This window comes from Suricata suricatta, chromosome 3 (assembly GCF_006229205.1).
Source record: "Suricata suricatta isolate VVHF042 chromosome 3, meerkat_22Aug2017_6uvM2_HiC, whole genome shotgun sequence".
NCBI classification, from domain to species: Eukaryota; Metazoa; Chordata; class Mammalia; order Carnivora; family Herpestidae; genus Suricata; species Suricata suricatta.
This window is the reverse complement of record NC_043702.1, coordinates 31424740-31438408: the sequence shown is the minus strand read 5'-3', so window position 1 is coordinate 31438408 and position 13669 is coordinate 31424740. Positions and strand designations below refer to the sequence as shown.

The window sequence follows — 13669 nt, the reverse complement described above, 5'->3', positions numbered from 1 at the left end:
CCATGTCGGGCTCTGTGCTGACAGCTCAGAGCCTGGAGCCTGCTTCAGATTCTGTGTCTCCTTCTCTCTCTGCCCCTCCCCCACTCGCATTCTATCTCTCTCTCAAAAATGAATAAATGATAAAAAAAATTTAAATCCTGAAAGGTAAATACTATCCTTATTCAGAAGGTGATGTATCTGTTAGGTAGCATCTTTGTGTGCAACAGAGATACGATTATGGTGGCTTAACCAAATAAAGAGATCTTATTTTTTTTATGAAACCAAATCTGAGGACAGTCTCTCCAGGGATGTATGGTGGTTCCATGTGTCTATCAGGAACCCAGCATCCTTTAATATTTTCATATAAGCCTCCCTAATGTGGCTTTCATCTACATACTTGCTTTTTCGTCTGTGGTGGTGGTTCTACCTCCAGAATTGATCAGAGTTCAGACAGATAGAATGGAATGAGCATAGGGCCTGTGCTGGGTGAGTGAACCAAAGGTCTTTCTTAGGAGACCTATCTGCAATTTCCACTTTTATCTTCTTGGTCAGAGCTGTTAAACTGTTATATGACCACCCTGGTTACAGGGGGTGCTAGGAAATGTAATTCTTTTAAAATCTGGGCACCACCCTAAGAAAAAATATATTTTAGTAAGACATAATTCACTGACTATTGTTTAGACCACTGAAGATGACTCCCAGAAATGGGAGAACTGTAAATCAGAAATTCAATAACTTGCTTGAGGTTGTTAAACAACTATTAAGTAATAAAGTTAATATTGGTAGCAAGATCTGTCCAGTATCATTCTACATTCCTTTTGCCACACAGTCCAGAAAACAAGTGATCTTTTCATTATAGGATCTTTGATTTGGATCTTTCATGATAGGATATGGACATGAGATTAACATGCAGATGTATAGAACCTAAGGAGCAAGTAGATGGAATCACATGGCTCATTGGAGATACATTTTAAAGTTCATTTTGATGAGAACTTTAGGATTCAATGAAGGAATAAAGCTGGGGTGAAGATTGGAACAGTAAGAGAGGTTACATAGTAGAAATTCTAGAAGGCTAGACTAATAATTTACATTTTGCTTAGTATGTGCTACATTTAAAGTCTTATTGAAATGATCCATTAAAGGAGCCCATTGAATCAAAAAGCTTTCCTAAAATCTGGGTGAAACTTTAAATGTTACAGACTTCTGAAGGTAGATCCAATGACCAAATAGAAGTGATGGAGTAATTTTTTGATTACTATAATGAAATAGAATAACAAATTTCAGGCCATGACCATTGCATCTATAATTGGTTTATAGAAACTTTGGGTTTTTATATTTATATTCTACAAAGACACTCTAAAATCAAAATATGGACATTCATTTGTCCAACAAAACAGACATATATCCTTCCCTTTTGGAGCTTACAGTCCAGTAGAGAGAGATGATAAATAATAAACATAGTAAGTGGGTATATATAAACATAATAAGCATTATATATTTATATGAAAGTATATATAAGATATATATTTATATGTAAATATGTATATGCATATTACATACTATATGTTGACAGGTGATCTAGCATAAAAATGGAGCAGAGAAAGAGGGACATATGGGGTTAGTATGGTAAGAGTTGCAATTTTAAATAGGGCAACCAGAGTGGGCCTCATTAAAAAGGTACATGCAAGCAAATTCTTAAAGTGAATAAGAGAGTCATGCAGATAGCATGCAGAGTAGTGCAGTAAGGGGGAACTGCAGGATTGGGAAGTGTTTGCTGCGGGTGAAGATCAGCAACAAGGCTAATGGGGCTGGAGTGAGCAAGTGAGAGTACTAGGAAATGAGGTCAGAGAGGGAGTCAGGGAGTCAGACCATGTAGAGTCTTACAGTCCATCATAAAGATTTTGCCTTTTACTCTGCATGGAAATGGGAAGCTATAGCTGTGTTTTGAGCAGAAGAATGACAACATCATATGACTTACCCTTTAAAAGGATCATTTTGGCCATTGTGTTAAGAATAAACTTTAGAGTTTGTCTGTCTCTCCTTACTAGATTATAAAATACAGGATCAGGGATCTTTGTATGGTTTTTTTTTTTTTTTTGCTCATTGATATATGACAGTGACAGATGCTTCAAAAATATTTTTGAATGAATGACTATCCATATTTAAGATTTTGGAGTCTCCTTATAGAAAATAAATGGAAAACAACCTAAAAAGAGAGGGAAAGTTGTTGAGGGGAGAAAACTGCTGAAGAAATGTCTTTGAGTAGTAGAAAGGAGACGGGATCTAGTGCCCAGGTAAAGGGTTTGACTTTAGGTAGGACCATGGATACCTCATCTGTGGGTGGATAACAGGCAGACTACATGGGTAAAGATGCTAGTAGGGGGTATAAGTGAGAGTCTGTCAAAATTCTCTTTGGATTGCTTCTCTAGGTAACTATGAAGATGGGTGTGTTGGCGAAAGAGTGTTGGGGAGAAAAGCTAGTATGAGAGTAATTAGGCAAGTGAGATATAGTAGTATTAATGGGTCTACTTGATTAAGGGTTCATTTGAAGTTTGTGTACATAAATTGAAAATCAGATTAGTTAGCATGTTTATGTGTTCTTGTCCAATCATGATCAACAGTGGCTGAGTGTTTATTGAGAATCAGACACTGCGTTACCTGTTGGTTATACAAATGATTAATAAAATCTAATCCTAGCTCAATGGAGACTTACAGTGTGGTGGCAGACAGACAATTTTTTAATCAACAGGTTGTAAAATGGTATGATAAGTACTATCATTTCAGTTTTTTTTAACGTTTATTTTTGAGAGAGAGAGAGACAGAGTGTGAGCGGGGAGGGGCAGAGAGAGAGGGAGACACAGAATCTGAAGCAGGCTCAGCACAGAGCCTGACGCGGGGCTTGAACCCACAAACTGTGAGATGACCTAAGCTGAAGTTGGCCGCTTAACTGACTGAGCCACCCAGGCACCCCTGTTATTTCAAACAAAGGAAAAAACATTGTAAAACAAAGAAGTTCCAGGCTAGCAAACAATTCCATTTGCAAAAGGAAAACCAGATTAGTCTAAGAAGGCAAAAGATTGTGAAAGAATCACTTTCAAACTCTCACCTCCCAGTCTCTAATCAAAAAGGTACTATGTATAAACTTTGTGTAATTCCAATCAAATCCTCTGTTTTGAAAGTTAAACTAGATCCCAGAACTCTTTAGTATCCTCTCATATCCCCTGTGAAATACTAAGACTATCTGGATAGTATTCTCTTCTACCACAGTAAGCAAAAAACTCAGTTTTGCTTTATCAACAGGTTGTTTTGGAGGTATTTTAAAGGAGCCAACATTTGACGGTCATGGAGGTCTTATCAAAATCTGGTCACGTTGGAAACAGCATGCTTTTCTGAGGCCCTTTGAGCCTCCTACACAGGGTCTCTCCAATGACAGTGGTAAGGTAAGTTCATGTTGGGTTTGAGCTCTGATTTCTAATTTTTCCATCAAATACTCCAAATGCTTTAGTTTGCTGTGTTTAGTTTGAAAGTCGTATCCAGAAATAAACTCCTTTTAAAAATCTGTTGATTGAGCAGGTTTGAAAACTTCTATTTGGTAGAAATCTGCATTATTACTGTCAATACTACCATTTGTCCTTGTCATTTCTTCATTGTGCATCTATTAAGAAGAAGTTCATAGGGATAAAGATGGGTGTAAACTTGTAGGTTCAGAAGGTTTCTCTTCAGACTAGCATTCTTCGGAAAAATCATCTCAAGTCATTTATGAGTTTTATGAGAACTATGCCCACTCTTGTTTTATCTTGTCCATGAGGGTCGGGTTCTTTAGGAGGGAGTCCCTAAGATTCAAGGTTCATATTTGACTACATATTGTCAGACTCATAGGTTTATCTTTAGTCTGGTTCTGTAGCCATTCTGGGCTAGACTCCTGCATCTTACATGTATTTATACTAGAATCAAAATGTGTCTTGTTTACTTTCTTTTATTTATTTGTTTATTTATTTATTTTTAAGAGAGAGTGTATAAGCAGGGGAGAGGGGCAGAGGGAGAGAGAGAAAGAATCCCAAGCAAGATCCCCACTCAGCATGGAGCCTGATACCAGGCTCGATCCCATAACCTTGGGATCATGACCTGAGGTGAAATTAAGAGTCCAACACTCAACTGACTGAGTCACCCAGGCACTCTGTATCTTGTTTACTTTGTAAATGATAAAAGGATTATTTGGAATTAGAATTGTTTTGGGAGGGATCTTCTAATATAAACAAAATAATTCTTTTGGGGAGGTACTTTAAGGCAAAAACAAAGCAATATCCCAAACTTAAAGTTGTCTATATTTTAAGGCAAGAGGAAACTTCCAGTATAGTCGAGAGATTATGAAATTACCTCCTTAAAAGATTCTTTGGCAAAGGCAAGAAAAAAAAATGTGAAAAATTTAGAACTGTCTTTTCTAGGTCCTTTCAAATCACAATTTGAAAATGATGTCCTTTATTCTATTTTACTTTATCATCCTGTGTTCTCTATTTCCCCCTGTACGGTATCTCCTTCTAACTTTTTCTACTTCCCTTCAAAATACTCCATAAGGAGATAGTCCTATTGGTCTAAAAGAGAAAGGTCACTTTGTTTAACATAAGAAATACCCCTTTCATATTTATACTTCAAAAATTAACAATTACTGGCGTTTTAATCATAAAAATCAAATTGTCAGGGGACCTAAATTAATGTTTAAACCAGCTGTAATGACCAATTCTCTTTCCCACTTCCTCACCTTCTCTTGTGTGCATGTATGTCAGAATAGGGTTTCTTGCATCTAAATTTTCCCCTCTCTTTTTAAAAAATCTTTTTCTTAATGTTTTATTTTTATTTTTGAGAGAGACAGAGACAGAGACAGAGTGAGCAGAGGAGGGTCAGAGAGAGGGAGATACAGAATCTGAAGCAGGCTCCAGGCTCTGAGCTAGCTGTCAGCACAGAGCCTGACATGGGGCTTGAACCCATAAACCGAACTGTGAGATCATGACCTGAGCTGAAGCCAGATGCTCAACCCACTGAGCCACCCAGGCACCCCTCCCCTCTCTTTAATTAAGGGGAGGTAATTTGTCTTTTACAATGATAATTTTGTATTTGACTAAAGCTGGCTCCCTCTCATTTTTAATTCCTATTCCTTTTCTTCTTTTCCCTCCCTAAGGAAACATTAAAGATTAATTGATGAAAACAATCATTCTGTCATTATGTACTCAATCTAGGAATATCTAATGAAGAAATTTCTATAACAGAAAAATCATTAAACTGTTTTGTGTTTCTTTTTCTTTAAAATTGTTTTTAAGAGATATTTCTGATTAAAACTACAAGAAAAGAAGAAAAAAACTTCTTGGTTCCAAGATAAAAGGTTCTGAACCAGGATTTAAATAGTTTTTATATTTTAATTTATGATACAAAGTTTATATATTATACAGAAAATATTCATAAAATATTCCTGATAGAATGAGTTAATCATACTGGTTTAAAGCACTGAAAAACAATTATCTTCCTGACTTTAATATGTGAAATTAATGCCAACACAATATGCTAGTTTATATAAGAAGATTGAATATCTCATAATTTAAACTTTATGTATTTCTTACATTGGTTTTATGGGACAAATTATTATTGTCATTGTTTCTGTAAATTAAGTTACAGAAATTTAGAGTCATGGTTAACTAGATAAAATTGTAATGATGGGATCTGTAAAAAGTTCATAATCTTAAATTATTTCTATAATATCAAAATTCTTGGGATGCCTAGCTGGTTGAGTCAGGGTCATGAGGTCAAAGAGCCATGTTAAGTATAGAAATTACTTAAATTTTTTAAAAAACTTAAAAACACTTTAGTATCAAAATTCTTAAGAACTTTATACTTAACTAAAATTTCAATTTTTAGTTTCTTAGTAATAACTTTGAAACCTTAGACAAGGGTTAAACTGAGTCAGTTGATACATAGGCTTTAAATACTTGGACAAAGTCTAAAGAAAACAAGTGACATATTTTACTATTATTCTTATATATTTAAAAATAGATATAGATTGGGGTGCTTGGCTGGTTCAGTTGGTAGAGTATGTGACTCTTCATCTCAGGATTGTGAGTTCAACCCCATTTTGGGCCTAGAGCTTACTTTTAAAAAATTAAAATAAAATAAATGAATGAATAAATAAGTAAATAAAATAGATACAGATTTATAGGATGTGAAACTACTTTTGGATTTTGTTATATATGTAGTTTCCGTAAAATTTATAAAAACAATATGATGAAGATGCTCTTTAGAAATATAACTAAATTCCTCATTTTCTGTCTCTAGTTTTGTCTAAGGAGAAATAAAAGTTGATACCTAGGTTAAATGGAGAACGTTAGCACTATATTCAGTATAATTATAGAGAGATATTTGTTTCTTAAAGAAATTGTTGCACCTGGGAGGATACATTGATAGGATGCTGAAATGGCCTTTAAAAGCAGAGTTTCAGCATTAACTCAGAGGCAACATTCTGAGAGGATAGATACCATCCTTGAAGAGGTAATATATGCATAAATCAGAGACCTCTGGATGGTGCTGTGTTCCCAACAGGAAGAATACATGGGTCCAGTAACCATGGGACAGAAGGAGTAGCTCTATTTACCTTAATTCCTGATGACACACTGGGAGATTTTATTTCCCATCCTTTTAGTTCTGGGCTCTGCAGGTTTGGAGGTCCTGGTCCCCAAAGCAAGTCTACTCTTGCCAGGGGGAACACAAAGTTTTTATTCAACTGTAAGATGAGAGTGCTGTCAGTGCACTTTGAAGTCCTTGTATCCAGTCAAAAGAGGCATCAGCATACTGACAGGGATGATCAGATCAGCAGGGGGACTACATGTGGAGCCTAGATGATCCATTTGGACACCTTTTGGTCCTCCCATGCCCCATGGTAACTATGAATGGATGCATTCAGCAGTTTCAGCATAAGAGCAATATGGTCACTCAGTCCTCTCAGGAATTAAAATTTGAGTCAGAACACCAGGAAGGCTCTAAGACCTGGTGAAGTGATACCTAAGGGTGAGGGAAATTAGAATAACTCCTGGAAGTGGGAGAATATGAATACTAGTTTTAGCTCCAAAGATCAACTGCAGTGTCAGAGGCTCCTTCTGAGCTTCATTTCAGCAAAATGGGCCCAGAAGAACTATGGGAGACTGGCAATCTAACCTGTGGGAAGAGATAAATCTACTCAGCACAAGAGGTAGGCTATGGCAGCTATGAAAATGAGCCCTCAAAGTTACTGCTACAGATGGAGTAATTGACAAGTGGGCCCAGCTGCTGGCTCTCACATGCTGCTCTCAGCCAATGACTGAGCATGACAAAGGTACTAAGATGGTCCCACTTCTGTGAGGAGGACTCTTTGAGGGGTTGCAGACTTTATTGAATACTAATGAGGCCCTTGAATTGAAAAACTCAACTTAGACCCCCAAAACTTCATAAATATCTCACCTTTGCTCTTCCTTCTCAGACACACTGCTAAGACCTGTCAAAGTAGTATTCTCCTTACTATCATAAGCAAAAAACTTAGTTTTCCTTTATCAACAGGTTATTTGGTGGTATTTTTAGGAAGATAGCATTCAACAGATGAAAAGGAGCTATCATTCAGAAAGCAGAAGGAAGAGCTTCACAGGTAGGAGGAACAATCAATGCAAAGGCCTTGATGTGAAAAAGAGGTATTGAAGGGCAGAAAACAGACCAGTGTGGAGTTAGTTTAGAGGCAATAAAGAAAGAGGTATAAGCTGAGGTCAAAAAAGTGAAAAAAAACCACGAAATGCATGGTAATCATAGTGTCAATTTCATTCTGAGTAAAACAGAACCTATTAGAGGATTTCTACTGGAGAAGTGATATACCTGGGTTTATATGTTGCAGAAGAATGTGTTATACAGGGACATGAATGGAAATGGGGAGAACAATAAGGAGGTTATTAGAATGGCATGTGTGAAAGCTTAGGTGATTTGGGCCTAGAGTGATAGTGATACAAGAGGCAAAGAGAAGTGGAAAAATTCAGGATATATTTTGGAGATAGAATCATTAGGATTTGCTTATTGTTTGGCTGTTGGGGAGGGCATGTGGAGATGTGTGTGAGGGAAGGAAAGGAATAAGAATGACTCCAGCCAGGGTTTTAGCTGTGAGCAACTATGTGAATAGTAGTGAATTTTACTGAGTTGAGGAAGACTGATGGGGAGGAATAGACTTAGAAGACAAAAAGCAAGAGCTCTTTTTTGAACTTGGTTAGTTTTGACTTCCAGAGGAAAATGTTAAGTTTGCACTTAGAGATACAAGTCTACAGGTCAGGATTGGACATAAACATTTTTGTGATTTATCAACATATGGATGGTAATGAAAAACAAGACAACAGAGAGATCACCTGAGGCGGGGGGAAATGCAGATAAAGAAGAGAAGAATGCTGAGGCTCCATCCCTGAGGCCCTCAAGCATTTAGGTTAGCTAGAACAGGAAATATGTCTAAGAAGTTAAAAGGAACACCAAGAATGCTTGTCAGTTCAGTCCACTTTGGAACCTGTGAAGAAATGTCAGGGCAGGAAGTATCTCAGATTAGTTGCAAATTAAAGCAAACTCTTCAGTCCCTTATTTAACAAATACATATTCAGTATATTATAACAGTGGTATTCAAAAGACATTACAATATAAGGTGGTAACCCCTTAATATATCAAACTTATACATAATGCTCCCCTACAAGTGAGAGAGGTCAGATTTCTAGACTTGATTACAAAAATATTCCAGAAAAGTCTTTCTCTCTACTTCCTAGTCTTTTTAAAAGCAACTACCTAAAAAGATCAACTTTTTATCTTTTTTATACATTCAATTTTAGATTTAATAAACATTAAACTGTTTAAACTTATTTTGCTTTTACCTAAAATATGGTTTTAGGTGGCAGTAATAAATTTTGGCTTTAAAAAGATGATTATAATTCTATAAATATATTAACTGTTCTTAAGATCCTTCCTCTTTTTTTAGATTTGATTAACATTTGAAAATGTATTGTAATGTTTTGATATTAGAGTTATATGAATCAAAAATATAAGTGTATTTGAATTTTCAAGAAGAATTTAACCAAAGGATATAGGAAAGAACAAAACAAAACAATATCTAGCTTGTGGTAGATAAAAAACAGTTTGTGGCTTTCAGAGTAATAGACTTCTAGATCACTTGTATAATAGTGTTTACTTATTCATGAAGTCTTTTTATTTCCATGGAAACACTGAGATCATTTTAATTTTTAATTACATAAGAGTTTACAGTTCCATAGATTTTAACTGTAGTAGCAAGCACAGAAGCTAGAGCTTTACCCATTTCCACTTTAAAAAATATAAAGGAGGAAGAAAAGGTTTCAAATGATCATAAATTTCACTTAGTCATAACCTTTAACTATATATTGATTATTTCTAATTTCTCGTAAACCTGCCCTGCAATTTTATGTCCCAATTAATTCTTCCATTTTTTGTCTATTTTCTTCAGGTAAAAGTATTTTCACAGGAAATAACTGCAATGCAAAATTGAGCAATGGATGCTGGTAAAATAAGTAGTTTCTGAAATAAAGAAAATAGTTGTGCAGTAATAGAAAAAGTAGAGGACTAACTCTGCCACTTAGCTGAATTATCTCAAGTGAATCACTTCATTCCTCTGGCCCTCAATTTCTTCATCTGCACCCTGAGAGACTGAGGTTGAATGATAGAATTCAGTGGTTATATGTAAGTGATGAATCACTGAATTCTATTCCAAAACCGTGTTAACTAACTTGAATTTAAATAAATAAATTGAAGGAGAAAAAAAAAAGAATTCAATGGTTCTGTGAAATAGCTTGGCTATATGGAGCTAAGGACTTGTGGGAACTATCCACATGGGCCCTACAAATATGTTGATAATATTTCTCATCATATGAATATTTGTCAAAAGGGACTAGTTGGAAGGTTTCTTCAAAACTGCTTTTAATTGATGCATAATCTTGCATAATATGTTTTTACATCTATTTTATTCATCCCCAGATTGTTGAACATTTAGATATTTTCAATATTTTTAACACCAAAAAATTTTTGTATAAAAGTCATTTTTTGCATCTCTGACTACTATGGTTTTGGTTTGGATTCCTAGACACAAAGTAACTAAACATCAGAAGCATTTTTACTCTTGATAATATTATAGAATTTCTTTCCATAAATGTTATATTGTTTTAATCTATCCCAAAGTAATTTTTTTATTTTAATTTTTTTATTTTTATTTTTTAATGTTTTTTATTTATTTTTGAGAGACAGAGAGAGACAGCGCTAGCAGGGTAGGGTCAGAGAGAGAGGGAGATACAGACTCTGAAGCAGGCTCCAGGCTCTGAGCTAGCTGTCAGCACAGAGCCCGACGCCGGGCTCAAACCCACAAACTGTGAGATCATGACCTGAGCCGAAGTCGGATGCTTAACCAACTGAGCCACCCAGGCGCCCCTGTAATTTTTTTTTTTAATTTGAGAGAGAGAATGCGGATAGTTAGGAGGGAGAGAGAGAGAGAGAAGGAAAGAGAATCCCAAGCAGGCTCCATGCTCAGCCTCGATCCTGATACAGGGCTCCATCCCATGACCCTGGGATCATGACCTGAGCTGAAATCAAGAGTAAGAGTAGGACACTCGACTAACTGAGCCACCCGGGCACCCTATCTCAAAGTAATTTTTGATTGTGAGGCTGATCATGTCCTTGTGAGAATTAAATATTAAATTGAAACACCTTTTATTCAAATTAGCGTTTTTTATTAGTTTTTTTATTAGTATTAGTTTTTTATTAGCATTTTTTATGTTATTTTATTAGTGAGTATTACAATCTTTTCACTAGCCCATTTTTATGTTACAGTTTAGTTTTAAAAAAATCAATTTCTGTTGCCCTTGTACTTAAAAAAATGTTTAGGGGTGCCTGGGTGGCTCAGTCAGTTAAACATCTGACTTTGGTTCAGACCCTCACCAGAGTCTTAGCTCTCAGCGTGGAGCCTGCTTCAGAACCTCTCTCCCCTTCTCTCTCTGCCCCTCCCCACCTCTCCCTGAACCTCCCCTGACTGCCCCTGCCCCACTAGTGCACATGCTTCTCTCTCAGAAATGAACATTTTATTTTTATTTTTTAAGTGTGGTTTTTATTTATTTTTGAGAGAGAGAGAGAGAGACAGCGTGAGCTGGGGAGGGTCAGAGAGAGGGAGACAAAGAATCCGAAGACAGGCTCCAGGCTCTGAGCTGTCAGCACAGAACTGTGGGATCATGACCTGAGCCAAAGTCAGACACTTAACCGACTGAGCCACCCAGGCGCCCCAGAAATAAACATTTTAAAAATGGAAGAATATTATAATAATTTGGAATCTAGCAATATGCACTTTCTTTTTTTTTTGTTGTTTTGTTTTTGTTTTATTTATTTATTTATTTATTTTAATGTTCATCACGCACCCACGAGCAGGGGATGGGCAGAGAGAAAGGGAGACACGGTATCCAAAGCAGCCTCCAGACTCTAAGCTATCAGCACAGAGTCTGACATGGGGCTCAAACCCACAAACAGTGAGATCATGACCTGAACTAAAGTCCGATGGTTAAATTGACTGAGCCACCCAGGCACCCCTGCACTTTCTTTTTAACTTGCCTGCCCTATCCTTCCCCAAGTTATGCAGCACACATACTGTCAGTAATGGTGGAACATAGTCATTGTTTATTTTGATAGAGTAGGCAGTTAGTTAGTATCTAGCAGGAGGCCTAGAGGCCAGCAAAGAAGTACAGCTATATGGAAAGTCAGAGGCCTGTCCTAGCAACACTCCATAAGAGGCTGGATCAGACCAGACAGATCAAGATGGCAGGTGCCATGACAGAAAATCCCTGACCAGATAAGGAAGAAAAGGGCCAAAACCCTGCTTCCAAGAGATCCTCAGCCCAAGTAATCTATATCCCATCCCCTAGTTAACAACTGTCAGTAAGAGATAGAAACCCAAACCCAAGATCACAGTTCCTGTGCTTGCTCTTTCTTTTGTGCTTCTTTTTTATTTTAGTTTGAGTATAGTTAACATACAGGGTTATAACAGTTTCAGGTGTATAATATAGTGATTCAACAATTCGACACATTACTCAGTGCTCATCATGATAAGTGTACTCTTTAACCCACCTATTTAACCCATCCTCTCACCCATTTCACCCATTCTCCCACCCATTTCCCTTCTGGTGACTTTCAGCTGATTCTCTATAGTTAAGAGTCTATTTCTTGGTTTGTCTTTTTTTTTTTTAAGTTGAAGAATTCACATTTATTGAGTGTTGTGATACAATCTGGAATTTCTGAATTCCAAATAAATAAAATTCACTTTTTGAACATTTGATCTGTTATTTTTTAGCACCAACAGGCTTGGCAACAGCCTTAAGTTCACCTGACAGTGGGCTGATGACCTCCCCCCAGTGGCCCTTCAATCTGTTTAACAACAAGTCCTTCGCTTCTGTCATTCTTCCAAGGGATGGCCTACTGCCCTCCTTTCTGGACAATCTGGGCAAACCGACTGGTGATAGTAAGAGTAGTGTCAATGAAGCGGTCCACACAGCTAGAAAGACAATTTTCAGTGCGAGAGTCTAGGTGATTCCCTGGCTTGTCCACACATTTATCACAGCATAGCTCCATGAAGTGATGCACCTGTGCCGTGAACTGCCCCTTCTGTTGTTTGGCTGCCACCAACTGCTGCAACTCCACTTCATTCACCTCACCCAGCTCCACCATTGTCTGCCTCAAGCTCTTGGTTTGTCTTTCTCTCTCTCTTTCCATTTGCACATTTGGTTTTTAAATTCCACATATGAGTGAAATCATATGGCATTTGTCTTTCTCTGACTGACTTATTTCCCTTAGCATTATCCTCTCTAGCTCTACCCATGTTGTTGCAAACAGCAAGATTTCATTCTCTTTATAGCTGAATAATATTCCATTGCGTATATATACACCACATCTTCTTTATCCATTCATCAATTAGTGGACACTTGGACTGTTTCCATAACTTGGCTATTATAAATAATGCTGCTATAAACATAGGGGTGCATGTATCCCTTTGAATTACTGTCTTTGTATTCTTTGAGTAAATTCTCAGAAGAGTGATTGCTGGATTGTAGAATAGTTCTATTTTTAACTTTTGGAGGAACCTCCATACCGTCTTCCATAGTGGCCACACCAGTTTCCATCCCCACCGACATTGTACAAGGGTTTCTTTTTTCCATATCCTCTCCAACACCTGTTGTTTCTTGTGTTGCTTATTTTAGCCCTTCTGACAGTTGTGAGGTGATATTGCATTATGGTTTTGATTTGCGTTTTCCTGATGATGAGTGGTGTTGAGCATCTCTTCATGTTTCTTGGCCATTTTATGTCTTCTTTGAAGAAATGTCTGTTCATGTCTTCTGCCCATTTTTTTAATTGGGTTATTTTATTAGGTATTGAATTATATAAGTTCTTTATATATTTTGGACACTAACCCTTTGTCAGGTATTTCATTTGTACATATCTTCTCCCATTCTGTAGGTTATCTTTTAGTTTTGATGATTGTTTCTTTTGCTGTTCAGAAAGCTTTTTATTTTGATGTAGCCTCAATAGTTTATTTTTGCTTTTGTTTCTCTTGCTTCAGGAGATGTAGCTAGAAAAAAGTTGCTATGATTAGTGTCAG

The 13669-nt window shown here is 36.7% G+C and overlaps 1 protein-coding gene and 1 pseudogene across 2 annotated transcripts in view; one reads left to right on the top strand and one right to left on the bottom strand.

The window, feature by feature from the left end:
* CARF (calcium responsive transcription factor) overlaps positions 1-9854 on the top strand; it is a 79366-nt gene extending 69512 nt beyond the window's left edge. The window contains exons 17-18 of one of the 2 annotated variants that reach the window (XM_029934036.1): positions 3280-3419; positions 9491-9854. In XM_029934036.1, the coding sequence (XP_029789896.1) occupies positions 3280-3419; positions 9491-9532 (182 nt within the window). In that variant the 3' untranslated portion in view covers positions 9533-9854. Of the gene's footprint in view, positions 1-3279; positions 3420-9490 lie in introns of those variants that run through there. The other variant, XR_003906520.1, reaches the window with a different exon arrangement.
* Positions 9855-12437: 2583 nt separating this feature from the next.
* LOC115286409 lies at positions 12438-12741 on the bottom strand (annotated as a pseudogene).
* Positions 12742-13669: the final 928 nt, after the last annotated feature.